Source organism: Malus domestica, chromosome 17 (assembly GCF_042453785.1).
Source record: "Malus domestica chromosome 17, GDT2T_hap1".
In the NCBI taxonomy this organism is placed as follows: Eukaryota; Viridiplantae; Streptophyta; class Magnoliopsida; order Rosales; family Rosaceae; genus Malus; species Malus domestica.
This window is the reverse complement of record NC_091677.1, coordinates 4,030,110-4,047,702: the sequence shown is the minus strand read 5'-3', so window position 1 is coordinate 4,047,702 and position 17,593 is coordinate 4,030,110. Positions and strand designations below refer to the sequence as shown.

The window sequence follows — 17,593 nt, the reverse complement described above, 5'->3', positions numbered from 1 at the left end:
CTACTAACTATTCCACTCAATTATATTCTTTCACCACTAAATGCTTAAACAAATCAAACATTAATTCAAATAAAAATCGAAATGTCATGTGATAAAGAGTTTAGGAATGAAAGTGGAAATTTCATGGTCGTTTTTGTCTTGTTCTTTTTTTCTTATATAAACCCATGTGAGAAAAATTGTTCTCATTCTCAAATTGTTCCTGAAACACATTTAAAATGAAGACCAAACTTAGCAGGTCACTGGGTATGTGAGAACCATTATTTGTTCTATCCACCTAAGACACCGTTGATAATTATTTAGGATTCGTTTGAAATTATTTTTAAAATTGCTGAAAACGGTTTTTATGAAAGTATTTTTAGAACCAAGTTTTAGTTAAAAATGCAAGTGAATCTTAGAAAAACACTTGAAGTGCTTCCAAGAAGCACATAAATGGTGATTTTTACATGAATCACTTTAGGTGCTTTTGGAAGTGCTTTTAGTCATTTTAAAAGAATGTATAAACGAGCCCTTAATTAGTAATATAACTTCCCACTCACGATGTCACAGTAAAGGTATTTTATATTAATTTTTTGTATAGTTGCACATATTTAGTATGTAACTGCGTGTAAATGACATGAAATATCATAACTGTGACATATCACATAAGTTCCATTACAATAAAAAAAAAGGACATAAAATAAATTCACAGCCACGTAACGTTTTCATTTAATAATGCACTTCTATTTGAAGAAAAACTGTATTGAACTAAAACGTCACCGCAACGTGAACGGAAAGACTGGAACTCAAGTGTCGCACATGCTTACATCCAAACAAACCAATCACGACAAAAAGTCTCAGAAAATAATGTGCAGGGGTCTTGCTTTCGTTTGTGTCTTCAGCCTACCCACCACCAACTCAACCTCTACACCTACCCCCTCCTCCCTCCCCCTTCCAACCATCACCGTAGTATTTCTCCCAATTCCATACCTCCATTCTTTCTCCTGATTTCTCAAAGAACCCATCTCTCTCTCTCTCTCTCTCTCTCTCTCTCTCTCATCAATGGAGGCCAAGCTGCTGATGGCCTCCTCTCCTGCCGCTCTTTCAGCTCCCCATGTTTCCAATTCAAGACCCAATTATTTGTTTCCCTTGAAAGCAATGCAATCCAACAGCTTTGCATGCCTCAATTCCTCCTTACCAAAGAAACCAAATTTGTCTGTCCAGGCTGCTTCGACTTCCATTGGGTACAAATCCAGCAACCCTTTTGCCTAAACTTGTTGGGTTCTATGATTTTCTTTCTTTGCCCTTTTATGGATCTGCTGGTTATTCTGGTTTTATGAGAGAGATATGTGTGTGTGTGTGTGTATTCTGCTTTTGTATTGTTATTCTGGAAATTGGCATGCTTTTATTTTTCTGTGCACATAAACTCCATTGATTGATTGAAGTCTCTAATTATTTAATAAGCACCAAATAAGATGCGTGAAATTATTATTTTTTTTCCTCAAGTCTAGAGTAAATAATTGTTCAAAAATATTATTTTGAAACAGAATTTGGGAAAGGCTGCTCCTTTGTGGCTGAAAGGTCACGGTGAGTTGTGAAAACAGCTTCTTTGTAAAGGCGTAAGGCTGCATACAATAAACGTTTCCCCGACCCTCACAAAGCGGAGAGTTTTGTTAGCTTGAGGTCGCCCTTTAGAATTTAAGTACTTGATTATTTTTGTTATTGTTAGGGAGCTTTTGCTTGATAAATTGATTAATTAGTCAGGCTACTTCAAGTATTCCGATTAATGCAAGTTCAAGTAAATATCGTTTGCTCAAGTTTTCAAGTTGGTTCAAGTACAAGTAATCCAGTTAGTTGAGTGATAGCTTAATTGTTTACATTGAAAAAGATGTTTTTGAAAGTACTATGATTTAACTTTTTCTATGACCCCTTGGGGGTAAGAATGCTGGATCCGCCACTGGATGTAACCATAAAAATTCTCAGGAAGTGTTATATATTGCTTCAAATAGTATTTGTAGCTTAGATTGTTGTGATATCTGGCATGTCTTTGCTGTATATATTTTTTGATGTTTTTGCATAGAAAAGTATGTTCGTTGCCACTCAAATCCATCTTTCATCATAAAAATGCATATTATTGATTACTGGATGGATTATGAGTCTTGCTTTCAATTTACTATGGCTAGATTCTGATACTAGGCTGGCTATTGTGTAGATCATTGGCTACGAAGAAAAGGGTGGATGAAACCGATAGTTTGACACTAGAAGGTATAAGACATTCTTTGATCCGGCAGGAGGATAGCATAATTTTTAGCCTTTTAGAGAGAGCTCAATACTGTCATAATTTGCCTACATACGACCCCAATGCTTTCCCTGTTGAGTGTTTCCATGGCTCCTTGGTAGAACACATTCTTAAAGAAACAGAAAAGCTTCATGGCCAGGTATGTTAAACCGTAATGTGGACAATAAGAAAACTCGAAGAAAGGATTGTTCTGGGGTTTCTTATCGACTTTGCATTGTGATTAGGTGGGCAGATTCAGCAGTCCTGATGAGCATCCTTTCTTTCCGGATGACGTACCTGAACCAGTGTTGCCACCTCTGCACTACCCTCAGGTAAATATAACACACATTAGGAACGATGAAATTGATTATGCCCAAGCTTGTGCTTATCTTTACGGCAAGGCCATATGCAGGCCTGGCATGGCAATGGCCTCCCACATCCTCCATGTGGCTGTTTTCACTTTTTACAAAATTTTAAGAATATATTTAATAGTTTAGAAAATTCTGAAAACATGCGTTCTTTATCCCTCTCCTGCAAGGCTGCAAGGGACAAACTATGAGAAACATTTGAAAAGGTCTAGTAAATAACTTACTTGAACGGGGCTGATTGTGATCGAGAAAGTTGTGTTGAACATGGAGGTTTTGTTTTCTTTTTTGGCCGATGTGTGAAGCTCAACATGGTCTAAAGCACAGAAAACGGAGTCTTTTCATGGTATTACTTGCTCAGAAGAAAATTATATCTGAAACTATTTAAGAGATAACTCGATCTATAACATTCCTAGATAAATTTAAAATGTTAGTCAATTATGTGTATCCATCTGCAACAAAATATTTATTCAGAAAATTTGATTCTACCGAAAAACTTGACATATAAAAATCTAACACTGATGGGAAACAGTTAGAGGTCGCACTTGGTGCGATGGCAAGTGCCTTCGCCCATGAGCAGTAGGTCTCGGGTTCGAGACTTGGGAGCAGCCTCTCCATAAATGGGGGTAAGGCTAGCCGACATTCACCTCTCCTAGACCCTGCGTAAAGCGGGAGCCTTGTGCACTGGGTACGACCTTGATGGGAAACAGTTAAAGAAACAATGTCTTGTCGGTCATAGTTTAACTGAAATTTCACTACAATGAGCTAGCCCTTCCGATAGGAGAGCTTTCTTTATCTCCCCGTTTTCTGCATCTATCCTATTTGTACGACCATTGTTGTGTGGCAGCGGCAATCGTTGTTCTGGTTTTCTGAGTGGCAACCACTTTCATTCTGAATATATATGTCCGACTTGCAAACAGGTACTGCATCCCATTGCCAACTCAATTAATATAAACAGCAAAGTTTGGGAAATGTACTTCAGAGATATTATTCCAAGACTGGTTAAAGAAGGAGATGATGGTAATTACGGTTCAACTGCTGTTTGTGACACAATGTGCTTGCAGGTATTCAAATCCTACCCATCTTATCGTTCTCAACTTCCATTTCTTGTTCAATTTGGAAGGCGAAATAAGCAATGTCCTTCTTATATAGGTTAATAGATTCAGTAATTATATGTGAGTAGTTTTTTAAGTAGCATTTCTAAATGCTGACGTGGGGTGTCCTATGACGGCAGGCTCTGTCCAAGCGAATCCACTATGGTAAATTTGTTGCGGAGTGCAAGTTTCAGTCCAATCCAAAGTCCTACGAAGCTGCCATTATCGAACAGGTACATGATCTTGAATGGATTTCTCTGTCCTCCTCTGTCATAAGTAGTTTTGGATGTTCCGTGTGCTTAGTCAGTTTTCTTCATTTTTCAGAACAGGGACAAGGTGATGGCTTTGTTGACATTTCCGACGGTTGAGGAGGCAATCATAAAGAGGGTAGAAATGAAGGCTAAAACTTACGGGCAAGAAGTGACATTGTACGAAGGGGAAAAGAAAAGTCCCAACCTCGTGTACAAGATAAAACCGACCTTGGTTGCAGATTTATATGGGGAATGGATCATGCCAATGACAAAGGAAGTTCAAGTTGAATACTTGTTAAGAAGGTTGGACTGAAGGGCAGCTAAACTAGTCTTGAATATCTATTACTATCCGCGTACATAAATTTGTGCCTTTATAAATTGTGCTTATTTTCAGAAGCATGGGGAGCTGCTTATGCTTTTATCTGTTATTTGCTGGTTGATGTGGATGCTAAGATGGGAGGCAAAGACATGTTATTGTTGTATGATTAAAATAAGTACAGGCCCGTTCTGCAGCCTATATGTATAAGTTTTGCAGCCCACTCTAGCTTACTGAAGTTTTGAATGTTAGTGCCACCCAGCTAAAAATGTTGGGTTGTTCTAGACACCTAGTGAGGAGAAATTTTTCAATATGACAGGTATACAACTCGTTATTGGTTAGATGTTTTTCTTTCAAGTTTTCAACTAATTATACTACTACACTTAGTGTTGGGTAGTGTCCCCGGCATACCGAAAATTTTCTCCCCAATTAGAGACTGGTATTGGTGCTCAAAATTAGTCATAATTCACTTCTCAAGGTGTAAATATTTTCCAAATAGTTTGTAAGTGAAGAGGGCTAGGGCTAGTGAGGTTATGTTTGTACTGTTTCTGGAAGGTTTAACAATCAAATTTGCGAATGATATATGTGGCGAAAAATTTTAAAAACACTTTTATGTATAGAAGTGTTTTCTTAAGAAAATACTTCTTAGGCAAAGGCTTCCAAGTGTCTTGTGTTTCTCTTAAAAACACTCAATCAAAAGACTAAAGGCCCCTTAGGTCGCCAAACTACGACGAGAGTTTCGCCTTTTGAAGCGCTAGTCGCATAGGGCGACCGAGCCAGGCTGAGTCAGAAAGGCTTTGATGACTCAAGGTTCATATTAGGGAAAGGAGAGCAATAAAAACGCTTATAAATAAAAGTGCTCGCATGTTCTTATTCTCAAATAGTCAACATTTTCAAATGATGATAACTAGGGGCGGATGCATTGAGGGGCAGGGAGCGTCAGCTGACCTCCCGAACTTCGGTAAACGTCTATGGATACCTTGGGTGCTGACTCCTGAACTTCGATGAATGTCCATGGATACCTTGGGTGTTGCCTTTTTGAAGATTAGAGTTGGTCTCATACATGCCCTCCAACTAACTTTAGGCCTACCAAGACTTGGTGAATGCCCATGGATATCTTGGGTGTTGCCCCTGCATACATTAACATATGTGCAGTATGCTTTTCCAAATGACTTCAGATCTGGCAAGACTTGATGAAATTGCGATATGCATGCTATTTCTGATAAAAAAAAATTTGCGCACTACACACGCTATTCTAACTAACCCACTAATATTATTTCCTGAATCCGCCACTGATGATAACCACTCTTTAAATTATGTCCTTGTTGGTAAAATATATAAATAAAACACCCTGGACAGCGAAAGCAGCTGAAAAGGCACATGCTTTACAACGTGCCAACGACAACCATCATAACCATATTTGATTTTTGTGATGGTAGCTTTGCATAACTTGATCTTGCTTTAGTCCACAAACTTTAATAAATCTAAAAATTGGCCGGCAAATCCTTCTGGCAGATAGCATTTGCTGAATATAATTTTCATATTAGGAAACTGAAAAAATATAATGCATAAGTTACTTTTATGATAAAAATTAATACTTAACAATAAATGAATAAGTTAATACAATATCAAGGTAGTTAGGAGTGGACCAATAATCTATCTCTCTAACCGTATTTACCCATAATATTGTTTACTTTTGGGAAAACTTATGTGCTTTTAGGTTTACTTGTTATTATGAAAATGTCACAATTGCAATCATCTTAGTCGAACATGGAAAGACACTATTGATTGAGGTCTTATTTTTCCCACCCAACAAAATTTAAATGCGTACGCTTTATGAACCTAACCAAACCTTATACATTGGTCATTAGTAGAAACAATCTCTTTATTTTATTTTTATGCAAGTGGTATTGGCCGGAAAGGGATCGTAGGGGTTTAAATATGCAACGTCGAGTGCAAGGTTGAATGCTCTCAATCATTTGAGCTACAAATGACTTGTAATAACTTCCATCGTCTTAGGCATGTCGTGTTAGAGAGGAATCTGGATCAATGTGATCACGTGTGTCATTAATTTATGCGTTTTAATAGAGTTGTATTACATAATATGTCATGAACTTAAGGTAAGAAACACACGTATTATAAAATAAGTAAATATAATCACAACACAACTGTGTGGTTCAAAATCACACTGAATTCCTCATCAAGTTTTGCTTCTCATTGTTTGGTTTCTTAAGAAATCTATAACCCACAAGTAACTCTGAGCTGGATTTCACTATTTTGCTCAAGATTTAACTTACAAAGATTGCCTAATTAACTTCAACAGCAGCAAAACAGCACATTCAGACAGGAGAAGCTTGTCCCATTGACCTGGTTTGAACACTGTCATCAACCAACACTGAATCTTAAATTAATTATTTTTAATCACTAAACACTCAATCTTTTATTAATTTATAACAATTAGGTTCTTGCATTTATGCACAGGCACACATAAAAGTTCAAATTAAGAAATATAATATTTGCATACAGCCATACAGGAACTCAAATTATCTGGATAAATAGCCCACGGTACTTGTAGATCTGGAAACCGAAACCTCATATAAACAAACTACCCCAACTAAACTAAAGGCCCAAAAAGCTCAAAAGCAAGCGGCTTTTTTAGACGGAGCTCTCTAAGGCAACTGCTACTGCTTGTGAGAGAGTGAGAGAGTAAGAGAACAATGGAGAAAGAGAGAGCAATGGCGGTGGTGGTGCTTTTGTGCTTGGTGGTGGTGGTGGAACTTCCAGAAGCATCAGCTACGAGATTTATGGTGGGAGGGAAAATGGGTTGGAACAGCAATGTCAACTATACAATTTGGGCTCAGGATAAGCACTTTTACAATGGAGACTGGCTCTGTAAGTTCATCTTTCTTTCTCTTCTCTCAGATCCATTAAGCTTCTGCCCTTTTGTTTTTTTTTTTTTTCTGTCAATGCTTATGGTTCTCTGTTAGTTAATTCTCAGCTCAAATGTTCTTGTTTTAGCTCTTTTTTTTTGTTGATGTTGCTTTTTATTGTGTTAGATCTGAAAATTGCTTAATGGGTTGAGCTTAAAATCTGCTTTTCCATTTTTGTTTGACTAAAGAAAAGCATTTTTTCCATAAGTTTGTTTCTTGATGTGTAAAGCTTAAGTTAAAATTCAGTTTTTCCTGCTGAAAATTGCTAGAAAAAGAAGCAAAGATTACAAGTTTGGTTATTCAAATTATATATGGGGTTGCTTTACTTAAGTTTGTTATATACAGTTTGAATATAATCAGATTACCAATTAAGGAGCTTTTCTGAATTTTGTCTCTTGATGTGTAAAGCTTATGTAAAATCTCAGATCTGCAACTTTTTTCTAGTTGTTTTCCTCTTTGCTTTTGCTGTGAAGAAAAGCCAATGTCAGTTCAATTTAATTTCATATTTTTGTGTATCTTTTGGTTAGTTCTAAAGGGTGGTAGAAGATATGGAAATCCGGAAATAAACAAGAGTGCGCGGAATCATTTCCTTATTAAAATGTCACCCTGCACGACACGAAAACTTAAAATAAGTACCAAAGATTAGTTTGCTACGAAGAAAACCTTATATTTTTATCCAGTTGGTAAATTTTTTTTCTTTTTCCTCCAGTTTTTGTTTATGATAGGAACCAAATGGATGTTCTAGAGGTGAACCAGACCAACTATGTCTCGTGCAATGCCGAGCATCCCGTTCACAACTGGACCACGGGAGCCGGAAGAGACGTGGTTCCACTGAACGTGACAAGGCACTACTACTTCATTAGTAGCAAGGGGTCCTGCTACGGTGGCATGAAGATCGCTGTTAAGGTCGAAAACATGCCTCCGCCTCCCAAAGCTGCCCCGCTGAAGAGCAAGAGCAGCGTCCTAACACCTTCCCTCAGATCCCAGTTTGTTTTGTCTGCGGTTTTCGCCATTGGCGCAATGTGGGACGCTTTGGTTCGGCTGTGAAGGCATATGATCCGTAAACTTATTCGCTAAACAGTGAGGATTATCAAAATCAAAATTAGACAATTCTTCTAGCTAAGTAAGCTGAGCCATTGATTTGGGAAGCAACTTGAGATTGCCATCCACTTTACTTAGATTTAATTTTTCTTTTGGTTTTTGGGGGTTTTGTGATTTGTTGGTGTTGTTTTAGTTTCACCTTGATGGAGTAGAAAGAGGACAGTGGTTGTGATTGAGGAAATTTTCAAGTGTTCTTTTCTTTTCTGGATGATTTTTAATACTTTTTATTTATTGGATCTTCATATGCGTTGATTACGGAAGTTTGTTGAAATTAATTGTAACTTATTTCGCGGTCCTCCAATCATGGAGCTGGATCCAGCCTTTAAGCAGCGTGTTGTTTTGGAGATACTTTTCAATTTACCGGGGACACGGTTTTTTTGTACATCAAGTGTAATAATACAACCGGTTGTAGAATTTTTCGTCGTTTCGAGCTTCCCACAAGAAGAAAACTTGCATTAAATCCACATCACACGAGCATACGAACCTATGGACCAAAGATGAAAAAGAAGGCATGGGTTCTTTGGGCTCATTTGTTCTCATTGCACTTCCATGTCATATCTAATAGGTGAATTAGGTGCACATGGGGCATTATCCCTTTTGCATGATTTCATTTTGCTCTGTAGAAGTTGTAACATGTAAGGGCAGTGTGTCCGTCCTTTTTCTACAAGTCTGACCTCAGTTTTTTATTAATTTTTCTTCAATAGTTCGGACTGCTTAGTAGTACGGAAAATTGATGGTTATGATTGAATTGTAAAAAAATTATTTTTGGTTACTTATTAATCGAATGAATATAAAGCTGGACTACCTAGTAGTTCGGAATATTGAAGACTTACCAAATTTTTTTTTATACATTAGAGTGGTTCAAAGTATTGTATTGTTAAGAAATAATTTTTGTTTACCCATCGCATGGTTCAATATTCTAGTGGATAAGGTGTTGGGTTTCTATTCATGAGTCTCAGGTTCGAAACTCTTTCTCCCTTAAATCAATGTAATAGTTTTTCACCCTCTCCGTCTTCTTAACAATAGTAATTTCAATTTTTTTTTAAAACAGAATTTCTGTTTACTTTTTTTTGTCTTTTTTTTAGATTTTTAATTTTTTTTCTTGCTATCTTTGTTTCTTTGTAGGATCAAATTTGCTTTTATTCTTCCTTCTTTTCCTTTATTTGATACAGTACAAGTTCATCCTCTCTCTATCTCTTATGCTTTATGTTAATGCTTTTTTTAAAAAAAAAATTTAGGCAGGCTTTAATTTTTTTTACTTTTCTTTAGTTTCTCTCTTCAAATCAATTCAAAATCAAACCAAAATCAAATTTTAAGAATCTGTTTGTTTGCTTTGCAGCAGGTTGCTTGCTTTCCCCCCCCCCCCCCCCCCCTTACAAGCCTTGTTCTGCACTGAACCAGTTACAATACCAACATCAAAACACTCCCAAACTTCAGAAATTCTCCTTCTCTTACACTCCGTGGTATCTTACTCTGAAAATTTTGACTGTTAAATTTATGTAATTGTATACTTGACGAAGAACCTAACTCTTAAAAAACTGTGAAATACAATTAAAAACTTCTAAACAATATATAAAATAATTGTAATGTCCTTTCATTTCATCATATTATTTTTCGAATGTGAGCATAAGTCTAAGGGCGTTTAGGCCAGCTATTAATTTTGATACGATAATTCATTTGGATTTTTGGAAACCAAAACTTTTGATTTTATTTTAATCAATTATTATTCTTCAAATTTGAGCATAAGTCTAAAGGTTTTTAGGCCTGCTATTAATTTTGATATGGTAACTTATTTGGATGTTTGAAACCAAAAATTATGATTTTACACTCAAGGTATGATTCTTTATAGATTTTCTACGACCTCACAGTTCAACGTTAATTTTTATGCCAACATAATAAAACTTTGTGCAAAAAATTTAAAATGACAGAGAAATTATATAAATAATTACACATTTGAAAGAATCTTTTTAGCATTTCTCATACATATTTTATGCAGCATAATAAAAATCTCCTCAAATTCAATCAGTCAGTCAGTCTCAGTCGAGCAAGTGTAACGATTGTAACTGCTCTGAAACATTCTTTGTAGGATGGGAGTTGAGATGACTTGGACCCCACCAATGTCACCAAATTATTTGTAACCACCAATCACCTCATGCCACGTACCCAAATAAACCAAAAAGCCTTCGTGTCTCTCATGCAAGTGTGTAAGTAACCATTACGTAATCTTGACTCACACCCTCGTACTTTGAGCTCGAAAAGAAAACCCCCACGTTCCTCTCGAGGCAGATTACCATTCGTCCCTTCACCTTCCGAATAAATACCACCATTACCATCACCATTATTTGCCAAACAGTTATAAATTAGGGTTTACAGAGAAAGCAGACATTAGTGTGTGAAGTTAAGCGATGCGGATGATGAATTCGGGAGTGATGGTGGCCGTAGTAATAACGATGGGGTGGCTAATGGCGTCTGCAACCGCTATTCTGCATAAGGTGGGAGGCAAACAGGGTTGGGATCAGAACGTCAATTACACTGAGTGGGCGGTAAATGAACAGGTTTACGTCGGCGAATGGCTCAGTACGTTTGTCATCATCTCTCTCTCACAAAATATATGTGTATTTAACATCTTCTAAAACAATTCTCAATTCAAAATTTTGATAAATTATATTGAGAAATAAGAGCCTTGGCGCAACCAAAACGTTGTTCGTTTGTAAAGCAAAGATAAAATTGCATAATTGGAAACAGTTTTGTTGGTCTGAGATTGTCCCTTTTTTTTTCCTTTAGTTGTGCATTAGAAGTTGCTGACTTTGAGCATACATTGCTTTGTTTTCAAGTATTCAACTTTGACAAGAGGTACTACAATGTTCTGGAGGTGAACAAGACGAGCTACGAGAACTGCAATGATCAAGGCTTCATAAAGAACATAACCCGGGGAGGGCGAGATGTGTATCAACTCACAGAGGCAAGGCCGTATTACTTCCTCTCCGGCGGAGGTTACTGCTGGCATGGCATGAAGCTTTATCTCACTGTCCACGATGGGCTCCCACCTGCTCCAGAACTTGCTCCAGCACTTGCTCCGGCTACAAGTGTGGCTTGTCCTCCAAATTCACTAACCTCCTCCGCCGCTGAGATGTTGTTTCTATCCATTGCCCTTTGCTTAGCTTTAATGTGGACGCTCTAGCTAGTTAGTTATATATAAAAGCGAATTATATGTGGTGGTGATCAGGATCTTCTGTATGTTCTTTTGGGTGCAAGGCTATGCAAGGCATTTAATTGTAGCCTTGAATTGAATGAAATTCTTGAACTTTCATACCCAGATTCAACTCCAATTTGCAATTTTTTGGTGTTCTTTATCCCTTGCGAATTTCTAAGCTTGCCCAATGCTTGGCATGTTATTTATTTATTTTTTATTTTTTATTTCCTTTTTCTAGCAAGAACCATTTGTAATGGTTTCTCCTGATTAACAAGACTTCGCTGAGATCTTTGAGCGTTGAAAATTTATGTCTGAGAGAGAAAGCGATGTATCATGTAGTATTATTTTGTTCTACTTTGTTTAAGGGAGAGAGAGAGAGAGAGAGAGAGCAGCAGCAGCAGAGAGTGGGTGGCGAGAGAGATTATTTGGGGATTTTGAAACGGAAAAAACATTAACAAACGACTCATTAAATATGTTGGGTAAGAGAATTATTTCAGTGTGTAGGGAACAAAGGCCGATACATCATGTGTTAATTTAATTTGATTAGAATTTGTTTTAGTTTTCAAACAATTATATTATTATACTTGTGTACCGCATAGTTCGGCATACTGAAAAATCTCTCATTCTGTAGATTGTGAACCATTTAATGAGTTGTAATGGATAATGGTTTGTATTCAATTGAGATTTTGAAATATTTTAAAATAGTTATAAATTCATGGAGTTTAACATATACGTGAATTTTTGGTGAAATCATTAAAAAAAATAAGGGCTGAGGCCTGATTCTATCAAGCATCAAAAACATTATAAAATTCCTCTAAATCCATCAAAATTTATTATTATTAAAATACTTTAAAACCCAATTATAATTGAATACATTTGAAGTTTTATGAACTACTTCAAATGTAAATACACTCTGATTTCCATAGAATTTTATAAACTTTTTAAAAATCTATACCCATAGACTTCCATTGCATACATATAGATTTATAAGCTCATTTAAAATCTCTCTTCCAAATTTATGTCGTGTGTTACCCATTTACTTGTTTCTCCTTGTAAACATACTTTAAAACCCAATCATAATTGAATACATTTGGAGTTTTATAAACTACTTCAAACGTGAATACACTCTGATTTTCATAGAATTTTATAAACTTTTTAAAAATATATCCCCCTAGACTTCGATTGAATACATATAGATTTATAAGTTCATTTAAAATCTCTCTTCCAAATTTATGTCGTGTTTTACCCATTTACTTGTTTCTCCTTGGAAACGTACTTTAAAACCCAATCATAATTGAATACATTTGGAGTTTTATGAACTACTTCAAACGTGAATATACTCTGATTTTCATAGAATTTTATAAACTTTTTAAAAATCTATACCCCGTAGACTTCCATTGAATACATATAGATTTATAAGCTCATTTAAAATCTCTCTTCCAAATTTATGTCGTGTTTTACCCATTTACTTGTTTCTACTTGGAAATATTTCACAAGATAAATGTATCATCATTGCGTTCGCAAATGAAAGTTGCCCCCATCGTTTAACTAACATGTAGCTCAAATGTGGTCCCTAGTAGTAGTAGTACTAGTAGTACTAGTAGTAGTGCTACCTCAAATGTGGAGCAAAGATCGAGTGTTGTACTAGATGATGTGGGGGGTGTGATCGTAGATATTGATGTAGCTTCAAGGATGGCAAAGAAGATCCAACGAAAGAGAGCGGAGGCACAACAAAATGAGATAGCCAATGAAGTGGATATGTACTTCAATGATCCACATCAAAGCCTAACATATGAGGGTTTCAATCTTTTGGATTGGTGGAAAGGAAATTGTGCTCAATATCCAACTCTTAGTAAAGTTGCTAAGGATGTATTGGCCCTTCCTAGTAGCACCGTTGCTAGTGAGAATGCCTTTAGTCTTGGTGGGAGAGTTGTTGATCCTTTTAGAACTTCCTTAACACCTAAAACGGTTGAGGCTTTAGTGTGTACTAGTGATTGGCTTAGAGGAAAGGAATTTTGTTTCTACAAGGAGCCTACACTTGACGAATTCCATTTCTACCAAGAGCTTGAACGCTTAGAAAGAAGTAAGTAAACAATTTAATTTCCTCTTTTATTTTCTTAGTATTTATTATCTATTAGACTATAATTCAATGTAAATGATTTGTGGTTTATTGTTTTAGGTACGGCTAATTTGGGAGGTGAGGAGAATACAACACAAGAAAATGAAATGCCACCTCCACCTCCTCGACTACCTCAAGTTCAAGTTCAATAACGTCAAAATCAATCACTACCTCCACGACCATCCATTGTAAGGGGAATGGCTCAACCATCAACATTAAGGGGAAGAGCACAAGTACCAACAAGAAGGGAGCAACCACAAGCATCAACAAGATCTAGGGGCCGAAGGGGCCGAAGAGGCCAACAATCTTCATAAACTTTAAGCTTTGCTTTTTGGCTTTTGGTTTGTAACTTAATTATTGAAACTTTGGCTCGTATTTCTTTTGGGTTTGTTACTTTATTTATTTTAAAACCTTGGCTTGTAACTAATTTTTTTGCTTTTGGATTTGTTACTTAATTTATTTTTATTGCATGCATTTGTAGTAGAAATTGAATAGGCAGATTTATGCTATTGTTATTGTGCACAGATTTGTGCTATTGTCATTGTGCACAGATTTGTGCACACTGCACAGATTGGGCAGATTGGCACACTGCACAGATTTGCACACTGCACAGATTGGCACACTGCACACTGCACAGATTGTGTTATGGTTTTATTCGTTGAGAACTCTATGTCATTTCATGTTTTAGTTAGTTAGCAAAATTTCTCCTTAAAAAACAAAAACAAAGAAAAGATTTGTGTCTATATGGTTATATTCAACAGATTGGCAGCCCAAATACCATATCAAATTTTAGTCCAAAAGCCCAAAAGCCCAAAAGCCCAAAACTATTTTGGGATTCCCGATTTTCCCGAAATTCCGAAACTATTTCGGGATTCCCGAAAATTGGGATTCCCGAAAATTTGGTTTGGAATCGGGATCGAAATTGAAATTCCCGAAAATTTAGATTTGGGAATCGGGACAAGGGTTTTGGTATGGGATCCCATACCGAACCACCCCTATGTTATTGCTTTGATTTGAAGAGGGCTTTACCCAAATAGTTATAGGGGAAAAAAGCATGGGCCTTTAAAGCCCATTTTTGAGATAAGATGATAAAACAGCGCAGCGTCTTCTCCTCTGTTCTGCTCTGAGCTCTTCACAGTTTGCTTTCATGGCTTCCACTTACTGCTACTCACTTTCACTCCCTCCCATCCCCAACCCACCAAACCTCAACAAAATCCAACTCCTACCCACCAACCTTTACACCACGAACCCGTTTTCTCGCTCCATTGCTACAATCCGGAGCCCCGGAATCCGAGCTTCCAACTTGTCTTCTTCCACCGCAGTCCAAGATGAAGCTCGAAAGCCCAGCGAGGAAGCAATGAGCATCGACAATCTTTGCGGCTTCGTTAATCTGAACGTGGGAAATTGGCAAGGTTCCTTCTTTGTAAGTAACTGGTTTGGTCTCTAAAATTTGGGATGTGTTTGATTGAGAAAACGCATGAAAAAAAATGAAAAATTTACATGGGATTTTGTTTTATGTTTTGTTTGGCAAGACTGAAATTTTCTCAACTTTCTGAGAAAAATGCATGTAAATCTTGCTGGGTTGTTGTTTAATTTGGTTTTCTGGGATTAGTTAATGAAAGATTGAATTTTTATTCCTGCATTTTCTGGGTAGCCAAACAGATAATGTGTGTTCAGATAACAGGAATCATATGAATTCTGGTGTTTGATTAGTTCAGATTATTAATTAGTTCGAGTGATATTTTAGCAATTTGATACTGTTGGGAATCTGTTGCATAAAGTGAGTACAAAGCTTGCAGCTAGCTCTTATGGGGAAGATGAACTCATCAGTCTCATTCAAACGTAAGCTTCGGATAAGCGAAAAGTTTATGATTGGTCGAAATTAAATTTGTTTATTGAATATTAGTGAGCATGTTTAGTTTGTTCTGATGGTTTAATGATATCGTGCTTTGCAGATTATATATTAAACAAGCTCCATCAAGCACTTCATTTTCTGAATTAGATGAGGAGGTGGAGTGGGCGGAGTACAAAATTAAAGAAACGAACATGTTCACGGTGGACAAGTATCAGCAGGTGAGGTTTTCAGAGTGTTTGGGGATTGGATCACTGATCGGTTTCTGCCCCGTTAAGATATAGCTTAGAAACAAGTTTTGTGATGAATTGTTTTCCGTTGAACATCCGTTGTGATTAGTCTGCAGATTGGCTTCTTCCCCAATGAGAAAGCATTTTCGCTAAGGTACCAGACCGCTGGCATGTTAGAAACAGTGCTGAGACAGGGCGTTCTTGGGGAAGATGACACCGGTGAAGAATCACCAAAGTGAGTGGTTCCTCCGTCAGATGACGCTCTTTATGATTCACCGATGTAACTATACACAATGAGACTATAGTACTTAGTATAAAACATGTTTCTTGTCCATTGGTGTGATGAATTAAGGTGCATTTCGTCAATATGTTTTTTGTTATTTAGCTTCTTGTTTCTTTACTTTCATAATTATAATATGTTGATCTCTGTCCTCTTCAATTTTTGTTCATCGTGTAGAAATCTAAAGCTCCCTTCCCGTCGTCCTGCTATTGTATGTGAAAGTTGTCTGCATTCACTAGAGAAGGATATGCGAGTAAGAGCTTTCCACATCATGGACCCTAAAGGCATTATCGAAATGATTCTCATCTTCCTGGAGGAAAGAGGAGATGGCGCAGTTCTTCCTCCTGCCCTCGACAATAACGTGGTAAGTTTCACAAAGAAGGCTTGTATCAACGAAATTTTGGTTTTTATAGTTGCGTATTTGTTTTTCGGTGTGATGCATATAGTTAAGTTTCCTTGAATGGTCTCAGGAAAACACAGACAGGATTGTGCCATTTCTTGGTACGTGGAAAGGTCACTCCGTAACAAAACGAAGTGGTGTTTATGGATCAACAATGGCTGAAGCTGATATAGTAGCAACACTTGAGATGGATGATAATGGCCACGTTATTCAGGTATCTTCCACTCGAAGAAAATCCCTCTTGAGAGAACATGAAACGTAAAATCAGAATGCCTCATTGAGTCTTTTCTTCATCGTTTCATTTCTCATCGTTCATAAATTATGTCAGGGCATCACTTCCACCTCCGCTGCGGGTGATGTTACAACTAATGTGCCTTGGACGGGGATCAAGTCGGACAACTTGATTACTTTCAACGGAGGTTATCAGATGACTCTATTGCCCGGAGGCATGTACATGGGATGCCCGTGCGAGGTAGGAAACAATGTTGCAGAATCGTTGTCGTTCCATTTGGAGTTCTGTTGGCTTGAGGGACTTGGCAAGAGACAGAGACTGGTTCGCACTTACGATGTTGAAGGTCAGGCCGTCTCCACAACTTACTTCCACGAGACTAAAATGTGATCACTCCATCTCCACCGTAGAGACATACCTTTTGAAAGGGCAATGGATTCTTCCATCGATGGTTTTGCACCGTTCTTTAGAACCCCCATTTGATGAGCCAATTTGTATTTGCCTGAAGCCTTGAAGTAGTTGAAGAGTCGAAAGTCTTGAGACAATTTTTGTATGTCATTTTGCCATTAAAAGGTAAATTTTTAGAAGAAAGGTGAAATTGTCTATGAATCTTTCCCAATATGTCAATTCCTAAAGGAAATTTACATTAGTTTATGAGCTCATTTGGAAGTGCTTTTAAAATGACTGAAAATGTTTTTAAGGAAAATATTTTTGGTTCCAAAAGTACTTCAAGTGTTTTTTTTTTTTTAGGATTTACTTGTATTTTGACAAAGAATTGGTTCCAAAAACATTTTCACTAAAAACGTTTTCAACCATTTAAAAGCAATTTCAAACGAACTTTATATTATTGGGACATTGCTTGGCTCATTCCCTGCAAAGAGTCATTCATCCTTCCTATAAATCAAAGTTTAACATGTATACGTAAACATCCCATAAAAATCACAGAAAGGAAAATCTCTATTCGCATGTCAAACTATTA

The 17,593-nt window shown here is 36.9% G+C and overlaps 4 protein-coding genes across 4 annotated transcripts; all 4 read left to right on the top strand.

The window, feature by feature from the left end:
* Positions 1–736: 736 nt before the first annotated feature.
* Positions 737–4,621, top strand: LOC103404478 (chorismate mutase 1, chloroplastic). The gene is made up of 6 exons (XM_008343394.4): positions 737–1,220; positions 2,189–2,414; positions 2,500–2,586; positions 3,540–3,683; positions 3,854–3,946; positions 4,038–4,621. The coding sequence occupies exons 1-6, from the start codon at positions 1,039–1,041 to the stop codon at positions 4,275–4,277; spliced, it is 972 nt and encodes a 323-aa protein (XP_008341616.1). The 5' UTR covers positions 737–1,038; the 3' UTR covers positions 4,278–4,621.
* A 2,104-nt stretch (positions 4,622–6,725) lies between these two features.
* Positions 6,726–8,566, top strand: LOC103404479 (early nodulin-like protein 17). Its single transcript, XM_008343396.4, has 2 exons — positions 6,726–7,172; positions 7,920–8,566. Exons 1-2 carry the CDS (start codon positions 6,998–7,000, stop codon positions 8,255–8,257), a joined length of 513 nt encoding a protein of 170 aa, XP_008341618.1. The 5' UTR covers positions 6,726–6,997; the 3' UTR covers positions 8,258–8,566.
* A 2,025-nt stretch (positions 8,567–10,591) lies between these two features.
* LOC103425835 (early nodulin-like protein 20) lies at positions 10,592–11,634 on the top strand. The gene is made up of 2 exons (XM_008363938.4): positions 10,592–10,888; positions 11,146–11,634. The coding sequence occupies exons 1-2, from the start codon at positions 10,717–10,719 to the stop codon at positions 11,490–11,492; spliced, it is 519 nt and encodes a 172-aa protein (XP_008362160.3). The 5' UTR covers positions 10,592–10,716; the 3' UTR covers positions 11,493–11,634.
* A 3,046-nt stretch (positions 11,635–14,680) lies between these two features.
* On the top strand, positions 14,681–17,205 carry LOC103404471 (uncharacterized). Its single transcript, XM_029097439.2, has 7 exons — positions 14,681–15,046; positions 15,371–15,465; positions 15,579–15,696; positions 15,822–15,940; positions 16,163–16,349; positions 16,456–16,599; positions 16,714–17,205. The coding sequence occupies exons 1-7, from the start codon at positions 14,771–14,773 to the stop codon at positions 17,002–17,004; spliced, it is 1,230 nt and encodes a 409-aa protein (XP_028953272.2). The 5' UTR covers positions 14,681–14,770; the 3' UTR covers positions 17,005–17,205.
* Positions 17,206–17,593: the final 388 nt, after the last annotated feature.

Excerpts from the sequence above, each read along its gene's own strand:
- LOC103404478 (XM_008343394.4), top strand. The coding sequence starts at position 1,039 with ATGGAGGCCAAGCTGCTGATGGCCTCCTCTCCTGCCGCTCTTTCAGCT. Across the intron at positions 2,587-3,539 it reads CACCTCTGCACTACCCTCAG|GTACTGCATCCCATTGCCAA; the intron begins GTAAATATAACA and ends ACTTGCAAACAG. Across the intron at positions 3,684-3,853 it reads GTGACACAATGTGCTTGCAG|GCTCTGTCCAAGCGAATCCA; the intron begins GTATTCAAATCC and ends CTATGACGGCAG.
- LOC103404479 (XM_008343396.4), top strand. The coding sequence starts at position 6,998 with ATGGAGAAAGAGAGAGCAATGGCGGTGGTGGTGCTTTTGTGCTTGGTG. Across the intron at positions 7,173-7,919 it reads TTACAATGGAGACTGGCTCT|TTTTTGTTTATGATAGGAAC; the intron begins GTAAGTTCATCT and ends TTTTTCCTCCAG.
- LOC103425835 (XM_008363938.4), top strand. The coding sequence starts at position 10,717 with ATGCGGATGATGAATTCGGGAGTGATGGTGGCCGTAGTAATAACGATG. Across the intron at positions 10,889-11,145 it reads TTACGTCGGCGAATGGCTCA|TATTCAACTTTGACAAGAGG; the intron begins GTACGTTTGTCA and ends TTTGTTTTCAAG.
- LOC103404471 (XM_029097439.2), top strand. The coding sequence starts at position 14,771 with ATGGCTTCCACTTACTGCTACTCACTTTCACTCCCTCCCATCCCCAAC. Across the intron at positions 15,466-15,578 it reads CTCATCAGTCTCATTCAAAC|ATTATATATTAAACAAGCTC; the intron begins GTAAGCTTCGGA and ends CGTGCTTTGCAG. Across the intron at positions 16,350-16,455 it reads CTGCCCTCGACAATAACGTG|GAAAACACAGACAGGATTGT; the intron begins GTAAGTTTCACA and ends GAATGGTCTCAG.